Source organism: Nicotiana tomentosiformis, chromosome 5 (genome assembly GCF_000390325.3).
Source record: "Nicotiana tomentosiformis chromosome 5, ASM39032v3, whole genome shotgun sequence".
Lineage (NCBI taxonomy): Eukaryota > Viridiplantae > Streptophyta > Magnoliopsida > Solanales > Solanaceae > Nicotiana > Nicotiana tomentosiformis.
The window spans coordinates 37560008-37578939 of NC_090816.1; the positions used below are offsets into that span (position 1 = coordinate 37560008).

Sequence of the window (18932 nt, forward strand, 5' to 3'; positions counted from 1 at the left end):
TTGAGCTTCTGATTGCATGCATATTGAATTTTCTAAGCACATTTCTAATAGTATCAAACACCCAATACAAGCAAAGAGTATAGACTAAAGAAGAAAAAATAAACAAAAAGAAAGTTTTTCTTTACAGTAGAAGTTGAAGAATAACTGAGGTACTGGCAAGATCTGGATTGAAGAAATAAAAAAGGACTGGTCGAAAATTTGATTCATTATTCGTGATAAAAATATATAATAAGTTTATTGTATTTTCTACTAAATTTGTATTTCCATATGAGCGATAATTAAAAATGAATTCAAAATGTTTTGTTCCTTTACCCTATCTTCTAATCTTTTCAGTCATGGCATTGCACCATCAAAAAACAAAAAAGATTCTCAAATAGTTGCGTACATGTACATTTAATACCAAATAATTATATTTAAATAATAATGGTTTACTAAAAATGCCAATTATTAATACCAAAGTGGCAGACAAATTTGAACCTTTCAAATAAGTTTTCCATTATCTTTTTAACCAAACATAAGGTGTCATCTCAAAAATACATAGGTTTTCATGCTTTTTAAGTATGTTGTATTTATTGATTATTTAGAATTAAGTAAGAAATCCCTAATTGAACCCTGACATTTTTCATTTATTGATGACCAATATAAAAAACATTAAATCAATTAGATTAATTTTATCTTTTAAAAAATTAAAAAATTTAAGCTACATCATTAATATTTTAAAATTCACCTAATTTGATCTTAGAAAAGCAAAAAAGTGTTAAATATTTAAGGGGGGAGTGAGAAATTAATATTCTACTCATAATATTAACTTTAGCTTACTTTCTCTCTGAAATCATTCCATTATCTATATTTGTATATTTTTTTTCATTTTTAACTACACCATACAGTATCTTTGAAAGTTTAGTAGCAAATAGTAAGTAGCCTTATACTTTTCGGCGTTTTCCGACGGTTCTTCCGCCGTTGCTCCGCCGTCAACCTCCCTCTGAAATAATCCCAATTATTTAATTTTCAACTTCTTCTTTTTTGCAAAATTTAACCTTTTTTAACTTTACAGATTTGGCATAATGGGTCTATAAGACTTTGGTCAAGATTCAAGATCTGGAGCAAATTTAGGGATCAAGAACTGATTTTTCTGATCTGGGTCTGCTTTGTTTCTAGTCTTTGTAAGTAAAGTTTGAATCTTGACTTTTTTGTCCTTGACTTTTTTAGATCTTGTATACAACATTTCAGCTAAAAGTACGATTCTTTCTGATCTTTTTATTTGTATTTAGCTTAGATCTTATTGCTATATGGATAATTATACTGGACATCTTAGTGATTTGGATTTTTATGACTAATAAAGATTGGATTTTTAGTTAGATTTGAATAACTGCTGAAAGTTGTTGACTTGGATTTGAGCATATTCCAGGATTCAGTGTCCTTGATTTTGCTAAGTTAATTAGTTACTTTAGCTCTCTTTTATTTTGTTTAAAGAGATTTTTGTGTATGTAGAAAATGTAGAAAAGATCTAGTGTTAGAGAATAGTTAATATGAGTATTGGAATGAAACTTGTTCAAATGGAGTGGAATGATATTAAGAATTTATGCTGGGACTCGATATAATTTGAATTGAGTTGTTGTTGTTGTATTGTCCCGTAGATACATCCGATAAAATTGTGAAGATAGATATTTTGTTGTATCGAGTAAGTATTAATTGTGAAGATAGATATTTTGTTGTATCGAGTAAGTATGTTGGGTAAGTAGATTTAAATCTAAATTGATAGACTTTTTGAGTGTTGATAAGCTGTAATCTCTTGATTTTGTGAATTCTATTAAAATAGTTGATTTTTAAGGTCGTCTAATTTGAGTTACTTCTCATCTTGGACCATTAATGATTTGAGACTTGGAGACTGTTGACAGGTCAGTAGAGCACATAAAGCTAGAAATGCTAATTTTTTAATTATGGCAATTCTTGTTTAATTGCAGGCGCATAAGAATGTTTCAACTGTAACTATCTGTAAGATTTCTATAGCTATCTTGGTGGAAATTGGGTTAAAATTCTGGATTTTGAGATGGAGCCGAATATAGAGGAAGCATTACAAGCTAAAGCGAATGCTGAAAGGAAATTTGCAGAGAGAGACTTTGTGGGTGCAAAGAATTATGCTTTAAAAGCTCAGATGTTGTGTCCTCAGTTAGAGGGCATATCACAAATGGTAGCAACATTTGGTGTTCACAGTGCTGCAGAGATGAAGGTTAATGGAGAATTTGATTTCTACACAATACTGGGTATGGATCCATCTGCAAACAGGGCTAAGCTGAAGAAACAATATAAAAGGATGGCTGTGTTACTCCATCCTGATAAGAACAGAAGTATAGGAGCTGATGGTGCATTTAGGCTTGTCTCTGAAGCATGGACTGTGTTGTCTGATCGTGCTAAAAGAAGCTCTTATGATCAGAGGAGAAGTTTATTTACTCTGCATACTTCTGGTGTTGGCAACTATGGTAATTACTCCAACTCTTCAGCTTCTCAAAGCAGGCTCGATACATTTTGGACTGTTTGTACCTCTTGTCAGGTTCAGTATGAATATCTTAGGAAATATGTGAACAAAAGACTGTCTTGTAAGAACTGTCGTGGGGTTTTCATAGCTGTTGAAACTGGATTGGCCCCAGTAAATGGTTCATATGCTTTTAGCCCTTGGCCTTATGCGCCTGAGAATGGATATAAATCTCATGGTTGTGGGGTTACATATGTCCCAACATCGCCTCCTTATTCTGCAAATAATGGGTTAGCAGGACATCATTCTAAACACGGTTCGGAGCATATTTCTAATTTATCCTTTCAGTGGAGCTCCTTCCCTGGAACTTCTGCTGGAGTTCTTGATCCGAATGGGTCATCCACTGCCTTCAGTTTAACCCAACAGGCAAGTACGAAAGCCTCTGGAAGAAAAGCCAATGGGAAGCAAGAACTAATAAAGATGGTGACTGGTGTGGTTGCAAATGGGTCGGTGAGTAGTGATCAACTGCCCCGCAGGCCTGGTAGACCTCCTAAGAAGAGGAAACTTGAGGTGGAGAGTACAAGTAGTTATGTGAATGGTGAAGTGGCTCCAAAAGCTTCTGCAGAAGTCATAATGGCAGATGGAAACGGGAATGAGAATTTGAAAAGAAATGTTAAGCTTCCTGCGCCTGATGTTTCGATCAGAAGATGGTCCGCAGCTCCTGCATTTGATGCTAGACAGTTATTAATCGACAAGGCAAGAACAGATATCCGCAAGAAACTGGAAGAGATCAGGTTGACTTCCGAAGCTGCTGCTGCAGAGGCCGAGAAAGAGGGAAAGGCACATGCACAATTTGGTGAATCCAGTGAAAGACCTAAAATAGCAGGTTTGGGTGTTGCTGCTCATCAATCAGATATGAGGAAAAGTGGGTCCATGATTATGACAGTCCCAGACTCTGACTTCCATGATTTTGACAAGGATAGATCAGAGGACTGCTTCAAGCCAAAGCAGATATGGGCTTTATATGACGAGGAAGATGGTATGCCTCGCTTGTATTGTCTGATCCGCCAAGTTATCTCTGTGCAGCCATTCAAGATTCATATCAGCTACTTAAGTTCAAAAACAGATACTGAATTTGGGCTTGTCAATTGGTTGGATTCTGGTTTTACCAAGTCATGTGGAAAGTTTAGGGCATTTAACTCTGAAATTGTTGAGCAAGTCAACATATTTTCTCATCTTCTAAGTAGGGAGAAGGCTGGAAGAGGAGGGTGTGTCCAAATCTATCCAAAAAGTGGAGACATTTGGGCCATATATCGAAATTGGTCGACCAATTGGAACAGGAGAACCCCAGATGAAGTAAGGCACCAGTATGAAATGGTGGAGGTCCTTGGTGATTATTCTGAAGATTTTGGTGTTTGTGTTGCTCCTTTGGTTAAGTTAGATGGATTCAAGACAGTATACCAAAGAAACACGAACAAGGATGCCATCCGAAAGATTCCAAGAAGAGAGATGCTGCGGTTTTCACATCAGGTGCCATCTCGTTTACTGAAAGGAGAAACAATGAACTTGCCGGAGGGATGCTGGGAGCTTGACCCTGCTGCAACTCCAGATGATTTGCTTCAAGGAGTAAGTGACGTACAGGAGGAAAGACCTATTCAGGCTGAAAGGAGAATGTTGGTTGAAGAAAATCTTAGACAACTAGAACACTCTGCTGTTTCCGACATGTTCGATGGGGCTACCACACCTGGCTCGCAGATTCAAGAAAACTCAAATGAACAGAAAACCCTGTTTAGACCTTCCACTGAGCTTCCTCAATCTGTAAGGCAAATTCATACCTATGAGGAACCGAGCAAAGTGGACAATCTCAATGCTACACCAGGTGAGCATCTCCGGGCTGTGATGAATGAATAAGTTAAGGTAAAGGCGAAGCAAAATAGTAGGAAATTTGATTCAGAGGTCCTTTTTTCATAATCACTCTAACAGTGTAATGAGGATTCAAGATTGTATAGATTTATACACAGCGAAGGATGATTCTCAAAACATTAGATAGCTGGCAGGATCCAAAGTGATCTGTAACACTTGTACTCATTGTTTTAGGTTGCTATAGGTTAATGAGCGACTTTGTACTGATAATTCTGATTCATATCCTTTACAGAAGTTTTCTGATTCATATCCTTTACAGAATTTCTCTTTGTTTGTCAAGAACTATAGTGGACATTTCTTCATGCATTTGCTTTATATGCCATCTTCATAACTGCAGTTCAGTCAGGTACCTGTAACTTTCTTGAATATCAAGTTGCTGAAGGTTAATCAATTTTATCAGCAAAAGGTCACATTCTGTATTCCTTGTCTTTGAAGTATAATACATGACTGATTTGACTTTGATCATCGGGGCACACGAGGTTATTTGCTAAAACCTTTAATGAAAAAATGAAAGGTTTAGAATTCTTTTAACCGAACCAAACTACTGAATTGAGTAAAATCCACTTTACCCCCTTAGCCTTCAAGGATTGGGAAACAATACCTCTTTTACTTTTTAAATGGGAAAAGCAACTCCCTTGTACAATATTTTCCGATTTAACTTCTTTTTAATAAAGATCTTTTCTTTCTGGAATATGAAAATAGATATAAGCTGCTCATATGTTTGCATAAACATAAGCATTCAAATACGATGCCAACTGATTCCATGTAACCACGGCATTTCTTACATTACCCATTTACTCTCAACTCCTATAGTCCTATTTACCCAAGGCACTCCACTCTGAACGGTAGTAATTTCCAAAAAAAAAAGGGAAAGGCAGAGTAAAGGGAGAAAGGAAAGAAGAAAAGAAAGCACAATCACTAGCAAAATGCTATAGAAACCCCTTAGAGAAAAAACCGATAAGCACGCAAGTCAATGACCAACAAAATACAATTGATTTTCCAATTTTTAATGTCCTTCAACAACCCCCTCCCCCCCCCCCCCCCACAACCCAGCTGAAAGCTATGTTATCAGCGTTACCACAAGTATGGAAAAAAACTATATTTGTTTTCATTGAATCAATAAAGTATTTTCTAAAATCAAAGTCCGCGCTCAGATTTCGTAGTTGAGGTGTTTAGCATTTTTTCGGAATTTGATTTGCAAATGTTGAAGGGGAGGGGGCATCGATGCACTTGTAGAACAACCCAAATTAGGTGGTTTAATCGGGGGTGTCAATAGTTCGGTTTGACTGGTTTATTTTATAAATTTTGTACCATATAAATTTTTCGATTATTTTATTTTGTATAATCAAAATTAGTCTTTTCGAAATTGTTTCGATCATCTCCATTTTTCTTTGATATCGGTACGATTTGGTTAAATTTCGGTATATTTTTTAAAATGCCATTAAGAGTAGTAAGTAAAAGTTAGACATGATAAAAAGCATAATTGCATAGGAGTTTGACAAAAGATATCTTTACTGTATAAAAGGTAATAATCAAGGAAACATGAAAAACGATCATAATAGAGATTCACCATATCTACAATAGTGTAAAACAAAAGAGAAATATAAATTATACGAGTGAAAATATATTAATTAAGTTGGGACCCAAGAACAGGGTCTACTAGAAGATTAAAAAATACCCAACAAGCGAGATCAAAATCATACGAGAGGAAAAATATCAAATTCCTTACGGCTTGCTACTCAATATCATTTGAATACCTTGTGGCTTACTATTCAAGATGCTGAAATTAATTTAGCTTTAATAGGAGTAACAAAATACATTTTAGAGTTGAGACTTTGGGTGTTAATTACCTGTTAGTTTTTAGCCGTTTCCATCACCCCAAGCCTCAAGGCAAAACAAATTAATGCTTTGTTATCTTAGACTTAATATATAAATATATTTGTATATACAAATTTATTCGTTACGTTTAGGTATTTTATCAATTTACTTTTATAAAATTTAAAATCTATCTAATTATTCGGTACAATTATTGATTTATATAAAAAGTTATGATTTTATTAAAAGAAACATAATAATCGATTCGGTATGATTCAATTTGGTCAATTTGAATTTTAAAGATCTATTAATACCCTAGATAACATAACATATATAATAGCGATGGTTCTAGCTCTTTTTACTGAACGCCTGAAGTATTTTTCAACTAAAGACTTTTGCCATAGGAATTGTCAAAAATGGAAACCTTGTTGGACAAATACTCGACCTTAACCTCATTCAATGAGTGTAACAATAGCTTAATTATAATGATTCGTTTAAATTTTGCCGCTGATAAAGCTCAATAGCTACAAATGCCTCATTCGACCATTTGGAATTGAGGCCCAGTTGATTGATATTGGTTATAGTGTTCTTGAAATCAATCTTGATTATGTGAAATCATTTTGGCAAATTTAGATTCAAAATATCCAAGCGTGGGGATTGAGTCAATGTAAAACTGCATTGTTCATTTTCGTCTATCTAATCACTATGTGAAACTGTATATATGACGACCCTATTGGGTTGTTTTGAGTACTATCCTTTATTTTCGTGTATCGAGATCTCTATTAGCTTCATTTAGTGTTGCGTGTGCAGTTCGCGTCTTTTTCCAGAAAGATTTTACGTGAAAATTTTAAAAAAACATGATTTTTTGCTTTAAAAATAATTTGAGTCGACTACTGTCAACATTGTGTAAACGATCCCGAATCGGTATTTTGACGATCGGTATTGTGCCTTGTCATAGCTTTTCCATTACCTCGTCGAGGTTAGGGTCGACACTTACGGAGTACATTGGATCGGTTGTACTCATGCTATACTTCTACACTTCTTGTGCAGATACTGGTATTGGTCCCAATTGTGTTTAGAGGTGCGTCTGCTCGGATCATATTTGTTTTGGAGACTTGAGGCAGAGCTGCTGGCGTTCGCAGACCTTGAAGTTCCCTTCCATTTCCTATCTTTACTATTTATCTCATTCGAACAGTTGTATTTATTTCTAACTATACTTATAGACTTCTACTTGCTCATGTACTGGTGACACCAGACTTCTGGGATTGAGTTAAACCATATTATGTTATGGGGTTTATTTCATGTATTTCAACTTTAATCATCGTCAATAATTATATTGTTATTATTCTGTTTTGAACTGTTTAATTATTAAATTGGTTAACTAATGTTGGCTTGCCTAGCAAGTAGACATTATGCGTCATCATGGTCCCGAGGGTGAGATTCCGGACCGTGACAGTATGATAGAGCGATAAGTGTCACGACCCAAAATTTAACTAGTCGTGATGGCACCTAACCCAACCCGTTAGATAAGCCGATTACTAACTATCCGATTTCAATAATAATCATTAAAGCAATTTAAGTGAATAAAGGTTTAAATCGTGTACAATCCCCAAGAACTGGTAGTACAAATCATGAGCTTCTAAGAATAGAGTATACAAAGCGAAAATGAAATAAAAATATAGTCTGTTTGAATAATACATAAACAGAGCTTTTATAAATCTAAGGCTACCCTGAACAAAAGGCAGCTACAACAGGAACGCAGGTACATCTTCAAGTCCCGCAACCATCGAGCACAGCAACAACAACATCCAACATCTGCACGCAATGTGCAGAAGTGTAGTATCAGTACAACCGACCCATGTACTGAGTAAGTAACTAACCTAGCCGTAGGTTGAAAGTAGTGACGAGCTTCCACCAAGGTCGGGTCCAAAACCAATAGTACACAACAACATAAAGCAAATAATAGCAGAAGTAACTCAGGGATAAAATACTCAGCCAAATAATGATTTCAAAAATTATAGTTCTTCCTTTCAAATATCTCAGTAAAAACCCAAATCGTTTGTCGAAGTTTCCAATAATATAAATAGTTTGAAAACAATAAATTTCTCCCAAAATCTTGTCAATAATAAATAAGATGTTTCATTTTCCTTCTGGATAACACGTGTAAAATAAATGCATCACTATGCCCATCTGTCAAAAACACATGTGAGAAATCATGAATAATGTGATGCTGTATAGCATGAGAAAAAATACATCTCTATGCATGTAAGTCATGTGTGCATGCCAATGCAATGCAACTCAATGATAATCATAAACAGCTCCTCGGGAAGAACATCACTCATATACAGCCCTTCGGGTACAACCTCACAGTCACTCGTGCCACTCGGGCATACCTCACAATCACTTTTGCTACTCGGGCATACCTCACAATCACTCATGCCTCCCAGTCACTCAGCACTCGGCACTCATACTCAGTAGGAACCTGCGCTCACTGGAGGTGTGTACAGACTCCGGAGGGGCTCTTACAGCCCAAGCGCTATAATCTGTACGGACAACTCACGTGCTGCACGGACAACTCACGTGCTATAATAATAAAGTATGCTGCAGGCGGGCAACCCCGATCCACACTCATCCTCACAAATTAGGCCCTCGGCCTCACTCAGGTATGCTGCAGGCGGGCAGCCCCGATCCACACTCATCCTCACAAATCAGGCCCTAGGCCTCACTCAGGTATGCTGCAGGCGGGCAGCCCCGATCCACACTCATCCTCACAAATCAGGCCCTCGGCCGATATAAAATATGCTGCGGCGTGCAGCCCGATCCCATAAATATGCAACATGATGCGGCATGTAACTCGATCCCATAAATATGCAATAAAAATTAGGTCCTCGGCCTCACTCAGTCATAAACCTCTCAAGCCACTCGGGCATTTCAGTAAAACATGTCATTCGACCCAAAATATTTATATGCATCAAAATAGAATCATAAAACTGAGTTAAGATATGCAATAAAATTAATATGACTGAGTATGAACTTTCAATTTAACACAATAATTCACAGTAATATGACCTCTGTGGGTCCTAATAATACTGGCACATAGCCTCAACATAATTTTTAATATGCTTTTCAGCTCAATTTCTTTAACACATAAAATCGCATGGAAAATGCCAATATTATTTAACTATAAAATTCCACAGAAATAATTATGTCACAATTTTTATAGTGCACACCCACACGCCCGTCACCTAGCATGTGCGTCACCTCCCAACAATTCACAAAATACATATATTCAGGGTTCATACCCTCAACTCCAAGATTAGAAGAGTTACTTACCTCAATCCAAGTAAATTATTTATTCCAATAAACCTCTTCCTCGTGATTCGGCCTCCGAACGCCTCGAATCTTAGTCAAAATAATTTGATACAATCAACACGAGGTATAGGAATCAATTCCATATTAAAATGCTAATTTTTCATAAAAATTCAAAATTTAGTTCAAACATTGCCTGTGGGACCCACGTCTCGGAACCCAACAAAAGTTACAAAATTCGAACACCCGTTCCGATACGAGTCCAACCAATAAAAATTATCAAATTCCGACATCGGATTGACCTTCAAATCTTCATTTTACATTTTTGGAAGATTTTATAAAAATCTGATTTTTCTTCCATAAATTCACGGATTCATGATGTAAATGAATATGGAATCATAAAATATAATTAATATAGGATAAGGAGCATTTACCCCAATGTTTTCCCGTAAAAATTGCCTACACTGAGCTCCATAAACTCAAAAATGAGTAAAAATGGCAAGAACCCCGTTTTATAGACCCTCAGCTGTTTCGGGCGTCACAGGTAGCGTGGGGCACTGCCTGTGGCGCAGTTTCCAGCATCCCAAAATTCCCAGCGGCAAGGCTAGCGCCCCATGCTACCCTGGGCACTCGCAGCGACGGAAAAATCATTCCAGACACGGAAATAGGCATAACTCTCTCATACGATGTCCGAATTCAACGATTCTTTTTGCTATGGCTCCATAATTTCAATACAGATCTAATACTTCAATCAAAACTGAATTTGGAGCTCATTTTCTTAATGTGATACCACATATTCTTAAAGAATTGACATCGAACATTCAAGGTTCAATGCCGAAACATAGCAAATCAATCCGGAATGAACTCAAATTTTGCGTACAAGTCATAAATGACATAACGAAGCTATTCAAGACTTTAAATAGTATAAAGGAGAGTAATTACTCAAAACGACAAGTCGGGTCGTTACATTCTCCCCCACTTAAACATACGTTCGTCCTCGAACGTGCCTAGAGTTGTTTCGAAGCCATCAAATCACTATTTCACCTTGCCACGCACATACCCAGGGGTGAACCCACGTCACCCTATTCCATATAGGCTTGACAACACAATCCAACTGAATTCATTTATTTAACTCTAGCCCATAAACCTTGGAATTTAATTTCCAACCTTTAGAATTTCTTTCAAGATACGAATCTTACATTTACACACTTTATGAGTTTGAACAAGCTGTATCAAGCCATAACTATAACCACAGATATAATCACCCAGCATATTACACAACTCGCATGCTCGTAGCACTATTCTTGATCGCAGTGACTACTCCAAAACCAACTGCATACTAGTATTAAACCCATATCGAACCAAACCTCATCCCAAAACCTTCGTACACTGTTGATAATAAAAGAAACACGCAGAATCTCGTAACCCTTTATCAGACCAACAAGTCATGGAGGTCTCTCACTCCAACCGGAACCATAATCACTTTCTGAGCCGACTTTCAATATTATACTCCTGAATATATCGAAATTAAACCTGATAGTACCAATTCCAGGTCCAATGACCTTATATTACTAAACATAACTACTCCACAGACATACCGCACCAATACAACTCGGAGCCACAACTCGTGCTATTAGTGCACTAATACGCAACAATTCAAATGTACCCAGTCATGGAAAATGACTCAAATGAGAGAACTGCCCCGCCAGATTAACAAGTACCTCCACAACGAAACGCTGAAAATTCATCATACACCGTAGAACCATCACCCGATTCTAACACAAGGTTCATACCTTAATATAGCTCTGCTGCAATGTGTGTCCCCATCCAAACGTTGGTCCATATAATATACCCCGAGCCACCCTGCTCAAAATCAATAATCACAGAGAGACTAATGACAAAAATACCACACAAAACCTGAAAATAACCATTACGCAATCGATCATGCAATACCCAAATACTCATCACACTCAAATTCCACTATAAAACTTAAATAGGACCGCACCATCTGTGCACATAACCAATGAATCACAACTTCTCGTAGCATAAAGGAGCAACTCACAGATCATCTCAGAACACGAATAAGCTCAACATCAACCGAATGACACATCCCTCAACAATAGCAGTATGGAGCCAACCATTCCGGCTCGGTGTAGAATACACATCTTAATTGGGCCTACCTATGGACCCCCAAATCAACTCGGGTTACCTACAAATAGAAAAAAAAATCCCTCCGAAAATCCACAGAACACGCAAATCACCATATTTGATTCCATCTCCACCGCTCGAATGTCTAACACATCGCTCATACACGATCATTCTACGAGGAATATTCCTCTTATTCTTCCGTACCACATAGCAACGTCTTAAAATCAGCAGTCGATCAACTAGGAAAGTGCCGCAATACCTATAAAATATCCATAATTCAAAACATTGTGCGCCTTTTTTTTTTTTGAATGTACTCTATACTCACGTAATACCAAATAGTTATAGCATTCATCTAAATATCGAAAATTGTTCATGCCCTCTAAGAATTTATGACCTCTCTTTCAAAGCTAAACCGTGACCTTGCACAAACCAACCTTAATCCCACACAACACACCGCCTCTATCATGCCATTTTAGTTAGAACCCTTTCTCTTGCTTCTTTCCAGGAGAAAATCACAATACACAACATGTTCTCCACACCGGTAGAAACCATCAAGAATATTTTGGAATCTATTTGCACATAATCAAGCCCTTAAAACTAAATTCCTCTAACTCGACCAAGCCACGCAGGTTGCTAAGTCCTGGTGTATTGCCACAAAGCACCTGTAGAAAACCCCCACATCATAAGCACCCAAAGAACCGATTATATCCATTACCATACTGATCCAACCTACTACCCAGTTGTCCTATTTTCTCCGAGCCCCTTCCGAATTTGTCTTCAGATTGATACTTCTTCTTGCTAAAATACCATGATCTTTAACCACAACTCACCCTACAAACCTTAGCAAAGAACCACAACGCCCTCCGGCCCATAAGCAACTGTATTCTTCTTAAGCACCTTCAAAAATACCACAACTATAACACTCACTTTGAGAATACCTTATGTGAATTTGAAATTGTTCTTCTTACCTTCCTTATACAAAAATGTAGAATCCATAGTCATATAGAATTTCCGCAAGTTCAGGCACCATCAAACGCAAATCTCGGATTTTTATCCATACCCAAGTCCGGAAACATTCTCACTTGCTATATATAATTCTCAAACCCACTGAAATTTTCTCGGGAGTCACCCATTTTGCTCAAATCTAATTGCACCGCCCAAATGGGCCAAAAGACACGTGCCCCATTAGCACCACAACACTCAAAGAAGTAACTCTACTTTAACACCACATATCAAATTCATACTCCGTGCGCACTGCATCATTCACCAATAACAACTCACTCATCCCGCGAATTTTAGTTACTCATACGTGAAATATAATCCTTAACCAGAAATTTTCTTATTCGAGTCCTCCTCGATCTCAACTTCTGCAAGTCATAGCTAACCCACGAGTATGCCTCTGACCAAAATTAAAATTTAACACCTAACCATGAAATCAAATTGTCAATAGTAGACTCCCCCACTTGGCTCAAAGCCATAGATTAAAACATTCCATAACTCACAATACCAATACTCTCTTACTGCCATAATGCCACAGTCAGTCCAACAAAACTTCTTTCCAAGTTCATACAACACCAACTATAAAAATACCTCAATCATCCGCTAAGCTCGTATTCATCCTCTTAACACACAAGTCAACTTTCTCAACCATATTCAGATTCAAATCTCCACCCATACACCCCGTCGGCAGAAAAGAAACTCTCCACTCACATCATAAGAAATACTCCTACATAGATTACTCCGAAGGGGATACTTCACCTGCTTAGCCTCAATCTGGTATCTTGTTATATTTTTTTCGCAGTCACAATTACTATGCAATCACTTAGTCAATCTGCGTCCAACTCATTACCCAGACATGAGAATTTAATTTACCCCAAAAGTTTAACAATGTGAAAGATCCTTCAAAACATTCATACTGGAGACTGTATGCCACATCAATTCGAAAATCAAGCACCCAATGGACTTTCCTTTACATTTCAAGGAAACACTTCTCGTCATATTCAAATCGTCTTAACACATCCCGCATTTATATCATATTCATCACAAAGCCATTCCGCAGCTTATCGAGCCACAACTTCCACTCATAGAGATATTACCGGACATATGAGTCCAAATATACAGGTTACAACTGAAGCTACCGAGCTCAAGCTGTGGTCTAACCATGGCCTCAAGTACTCCAGACTGGCCCATCACCAAAACATAGAATACACACCTTGAACCTCATTCAAAGAATCACAAGCCGGCGATGCACAACTGATACCGAGCGCTCATGTGCGCATACGAATACGTGGAAGAAATTCAAAGAGTTATATTTCAAGCTGAATCAATTCCGCACGATAAGGAAAGAAAGATGGGAAATTATCCTAAATGCCTTGTAGCCTCTTGAAGATAAGTATGGACGTCATCATACCGATCCGCAAGACTCTACTAGACACTTACTCATGACTTGTAGAACCTATGAACCTAGAGCTCTGATACCAACTTGTCACGACCCAAAATTCAACTAGTCGTGATGGCACCTAACCCAACACGTTAGGTAAGCCGATTGCTAACTATCCGATTTCAATAATAATCATTAAAGCAATTTAAGTGAATAAAGGTCTAAATCGTGTACAATCCCTAAGAACTGGTAGTACAAATCATGAGCTTCTAAGAATAGAGTATACAAAGCGGAAATGAAATAAATACATAGTTTGTTTGAATAATACATAAACAGAGCTTTTATAAATCTAAGGCTACCCTGAACAAAAGGCAGCTACAACAGAAACGCAGGTACATCTTCAAGTCCCGCAACCATCGAGCACAGCAACAACAACAGCCAATATCTGCATGCAATGTGCAGAAGTATAGTATCAGTACAACCGACCCCATTCACTGAGTAAGTAACAAACCTAGTAGTGACAAGCTTCCACCAAGGTCGGGTCCAAAACCAATAGTACACAACAACATAAAGCAAATAATAGCAGAAGTAACTCAGGGATAAAATACTCAGCCAAATAATGATTTCAAAAATTATAGTTCTTCCTTTCAAATATCTCAGTAAAAACCCAAATCGTGTGCCGAAGTTTCCAATAATATAAATAGTTTGAAAACAATAAATTTCTCCCAAAATCTTGTCAATAATAAATAAGATGTTTCATTTTCCTTCCAGATAACCCGTGTAAAACAAATGCATCACTATGCCCATCTGTCAAAGACACATGTGAGAAATCATGAATGATGTGATGTTGTACAACATGAGGAAAAATACATCTCTATGCATGTATGTCATGTGTGCATGCCAATGCAATGCAACTCAATGATAAAATCATAAACAACCCCTCGGGCAGAACATCACTCATATACAGCCCCTAGGGCAAAACCTCACAGTCACTCGTGCCACTCGGGCATACCTCACAATGACTCTTGACACTCGGGCATACCTCACAATCACTCATGCCTCTCAGTCACTCAGCACTCGGCACTCGCACTCAGTAAGTACCTGCGCTCACTGGGGGTGTGTACAGACTCCGGAGGGGCTCCTACAGCCCAAGCGCTATAATCTGCACAGACAACTTACGTGCTGCACGGACAACTCACGTGCTATAATAATAAAGTATGCTGCAGGCGGGCAGCCCCGATCCACACTCATCCTCACAAATTAGGCCCTCGGCCTCACTCAGGTATGCTGCAGGCGGGCAGCTCCGATCCACAGTCATCCTCACAAATCAGGCCCTTGGCCTCACTCAGGTATGTTGCAGGCGGGCAGCCCCGATCCACACTCATCCTCACAAATCAGGCCCTCGGCCGATATAAAACATGCTGCGGCGTGCAGCTTGATCCCATAAATATGTAACATGCTGCGACGTGCAGCCCGATCCCATAAATATGCAACAAAAATTAGGCCCTCGGCCTCACTCAGTCATAAACCTCTCAAGGCACTCGGGCATTTCAGTAAACTAGGGCATTCAGCCCAAAACATTTATATGCATCAAAATAGAGTCATAAAAATGAGTTATGATATGCAATGAAATGAATATGACTGAGTATGAACTTTCAATTTAACATAATAATTCACAGCAATATGACCTATGTGGGTCCCAATAATACTGGCACATAGCCTCAATATAATTTTTAATATGCTTTTCAGCTCAATTTCTTTAACACATAAAACCGCATGGAAAATGCCAAGATTATTTAACTATAAAATTCCACAGAAATAATTATGTCACAATTTTTATAGTGCACACCCACACGTCCGTCACCTAGCATGTGCGTCACCTCCCAACAATTCACAAAATACATATATTCAGGGTTCATACCCTCAACTCCAAGATTAGAAGAGTTACTTACCTCAATCCAAGCAAATTCTTTATTCCAATAAACCTTCTCCTAGTGATTCGGCCTCCGAATGCCTCGAATCTTAGTTAAAATAATTCGATACAATCAACACGAGGTATAGGAATCAATTCTATATGAAAATGCTAATTTTCCATAAAATTTCGAAATTTAGTTCAAAAATTTCGAAATGGGACCCACATCTCGGAACCCGACAAAAGTTATAAAATCCGAATACTCGTTCCAATACGAGTCCAACCATATAAAAATTATCAAATTCCGACATCGGATTGACCTTCAAATCATTTTTTTTTACATTTTTGGAATATTTTATAAAAATATATTTTTTCTTCCATAAATTCACGGATTCATGATATAAATGAATATGGAATCATGAAATATAATCAATATAGGATAAAGAGCACTTACTCCAATGTTTTTCCGTAAAAATCGCCCAAATATCGCCTACACCGAGCTCCATAAACTCAAAAATGAGTAAAAATGGCAAGAACCCCGTTTTATAGACCCTCAGCTGTTTCGGGCGTCACAGGTAGCGTGGAGCGCTGCCTGTCGCGCAGTTTCCAACATCCCAAAATTTCCAGCGCCAGGGCTAGCGCCCCACGCTACCCTGGGCGCTCGCGGCGATGGAAAAATCATTCCAGACACGGAAATAGGCATAACTCTCTCATACGATGTCCGAATTCAACGATTCTTTTTGCTATGGCTCCGTAATTTCAATACAGATCTAATACTTCAATCAAAACTTTTTTGGAGCTCATTTTCTTAATATGATTCCACATATTCTTGAAGAATCGACATCGAACATTCTAGGTTCAATGCCGAAACATAGCAAATCAATCCGGAATGAATTCAAATTTTGCGTACAAGTCATAAATGACATAACGAAACTATTCAAGACTTCAAATAGTATAAAGGAGAGTAATTACTCAAAACGACAAGTCGGGTCGTTACAATAAGCAGATAGAAAAATCATGAATGCTGCAATTGGAGGGCTAACATCTTAATTTCCTCAATTTCATGGCAGCAAAAATGGCTAATAAAAAGAAGGCTAATAAAAGCTGAGCTCAACTTTCAAATTTAGAAAACGCTAGTAATTGTGCTTTTCCCCCAGAACAAAAATTCATTGCATTTGCATTACGGCATATGCTCTTAATGGTATGTGTTATGTCCTGTAAGGAAGAAGACAAAACGTGAAGGAAAAGTTAAAAGTAATATTCTTTTATTTGGATACAAATGTATAGAACCGGGAAGAAATGTAAAAGCAATAAAACGGCTTAAGGATAAAGTGAAACAATGAAACATGATACTATATTAAATTGTGTCCCAGATAATAACGAGAGCGGAACCAAAGTGTGATTCATTTGGACTCAAGCGACATAAATAGCTTAAAAATAAATTGGGCACCATTTTATATATAGCGCAGTTATTCACCGTGCTATACCTTAACGACTGCATTTTCCGTTAAGGTATAGCGCGGTAAATAACCGCACTATATTTGAACTCAAAAAGGACGGAATATATAGTGCATGTATACAGGCCGCTATAGTATAGCGCACTGAATACATGCGCTATACATACATAAAAACGCGGGCCTCCATCTTCCCCGACCAGAAACCAGTGCCCTCCCCCTTTCCCCATTCCAGAGGCCCCCTTCCATTTTTAAAGAAAATAACTCAGTGAAGCCCACCCGTTCCACAAAAATGTATCTTCTCGGTATTATAGCCCTTACACCGGATCTAATGCGTTATCATGTAGTGGATTGCTCGTTTCGGCCCCCAAATCATCAAATCCTCACCTTTCAAAAAATTATAAATCGAGGTATTCCGACTTACTTTTTGTTAAAAACTCATGTATAAAAAATGCGTATTAGTTATTTTTTTACTGTGATCTATTTTTTTTGTGATTGTTTTGTGATTTAATTAATTTATTATTTTTTATCCGGATTGGATTATTGTTGTGGTAAAAAAATAGTAAAATAGATAAGTTATTATTTTATGAATAATTAATGTTATTAGTTGTTATAAAAATATTTATTAGTTATTTTTTACTGTGATATATGTATTTTCGTGATTGTTTTGTGATTAAATTAATTTATTATTTTTTATCCGGATTAGATTATTTATGTGCTAGAAGATTAGTAAAATTGATAAATTGTTATTTTATGAATAATTAATGCAATTTATGTGACTTTATTGTTGTTTAGTGGCCTTTAGTGTTATGTTGTACCCGTAATTATAATGTAGTGCTCTTTAGCGTAGTAAAATATAGTGACCTTTAGCGTAGTATCTTTGTAGTTATTGAGGCTAGGCTATTGGGTACTGATTTGGTTCAAGATGCTTTAGACAAGGTTAAATTGATTCAGGATTGGCTTCGCATGGCACAGTCTAGACAGAAGAGTTACGCCGACCGGAAGGTTCGTGATGTTGCTTACATGGTTGGGGAGAAGGTAATGCTCAAGGTTTCACCCATGAAGGGTGTTATGAGGTTCGGGAAGAAGGGCAAGTTGAGCCCTCGGTATATTGGGCCTTTTGAGGTACTTCAGAGGATTGGAGAGGTGGCTTACAAGATTGCCTTTCCACCGTAGTTTGTCGAGTATGCATCCAGTGTTTCATGTTTCTATGCCCTGAAAGTATGCCGGCGATCCGTTCTCATATTTTGGATTTCAGCACGGTTCAGTTGGATGGTGATTTGACTTATGATGTGGAGCCGATGGCCATTTTGGATCGGCAGGTTCGAAAGTTGAGGTCAAAGGACATAACTTCAGTGAAGGTGTAGTGGAGAGGTCAACCGGTTGAGGAGGCTACTTGGGAGACTGAGCGGGAGATGTGGAGCAGATATCCACACCTATTTGATACTCCAGGTACGTTTCTAGACCCGTTCGAGGACGAACGTTTGTTTAAGAGAGGGAAGATATAACGACCCGGCC

General features: G+C 37.7%; 1 protein-coding gene across 1 annotated transcript; it reads left to right on the forward strand.

The window, feature by feature from the left end:
• Positions 1-794: 794 nt before the first annotated feature.
• LOC104102095 (uncharacterized) lies at positions 795-4643 on the forward strand. Its single transcript, XM_009609717.4, has 3 exons — positions 795-913; positions 1055-1163; positions 1965-4643. Exon 3 carries the CDS (start codon positions 2051-2053, stop codon positions 4382-4384), a length of 2334 nt encoding a protein of 777 aa, XP_009608012.1. The 5' UTR covers positions 795-913; positions 1055-1163; positions 1965-2050; the 3' UTR covers positions 4385-4643.
• The last annotated feature ends 14289 nt before the right edge of the window (positions 4644-18932 follow it).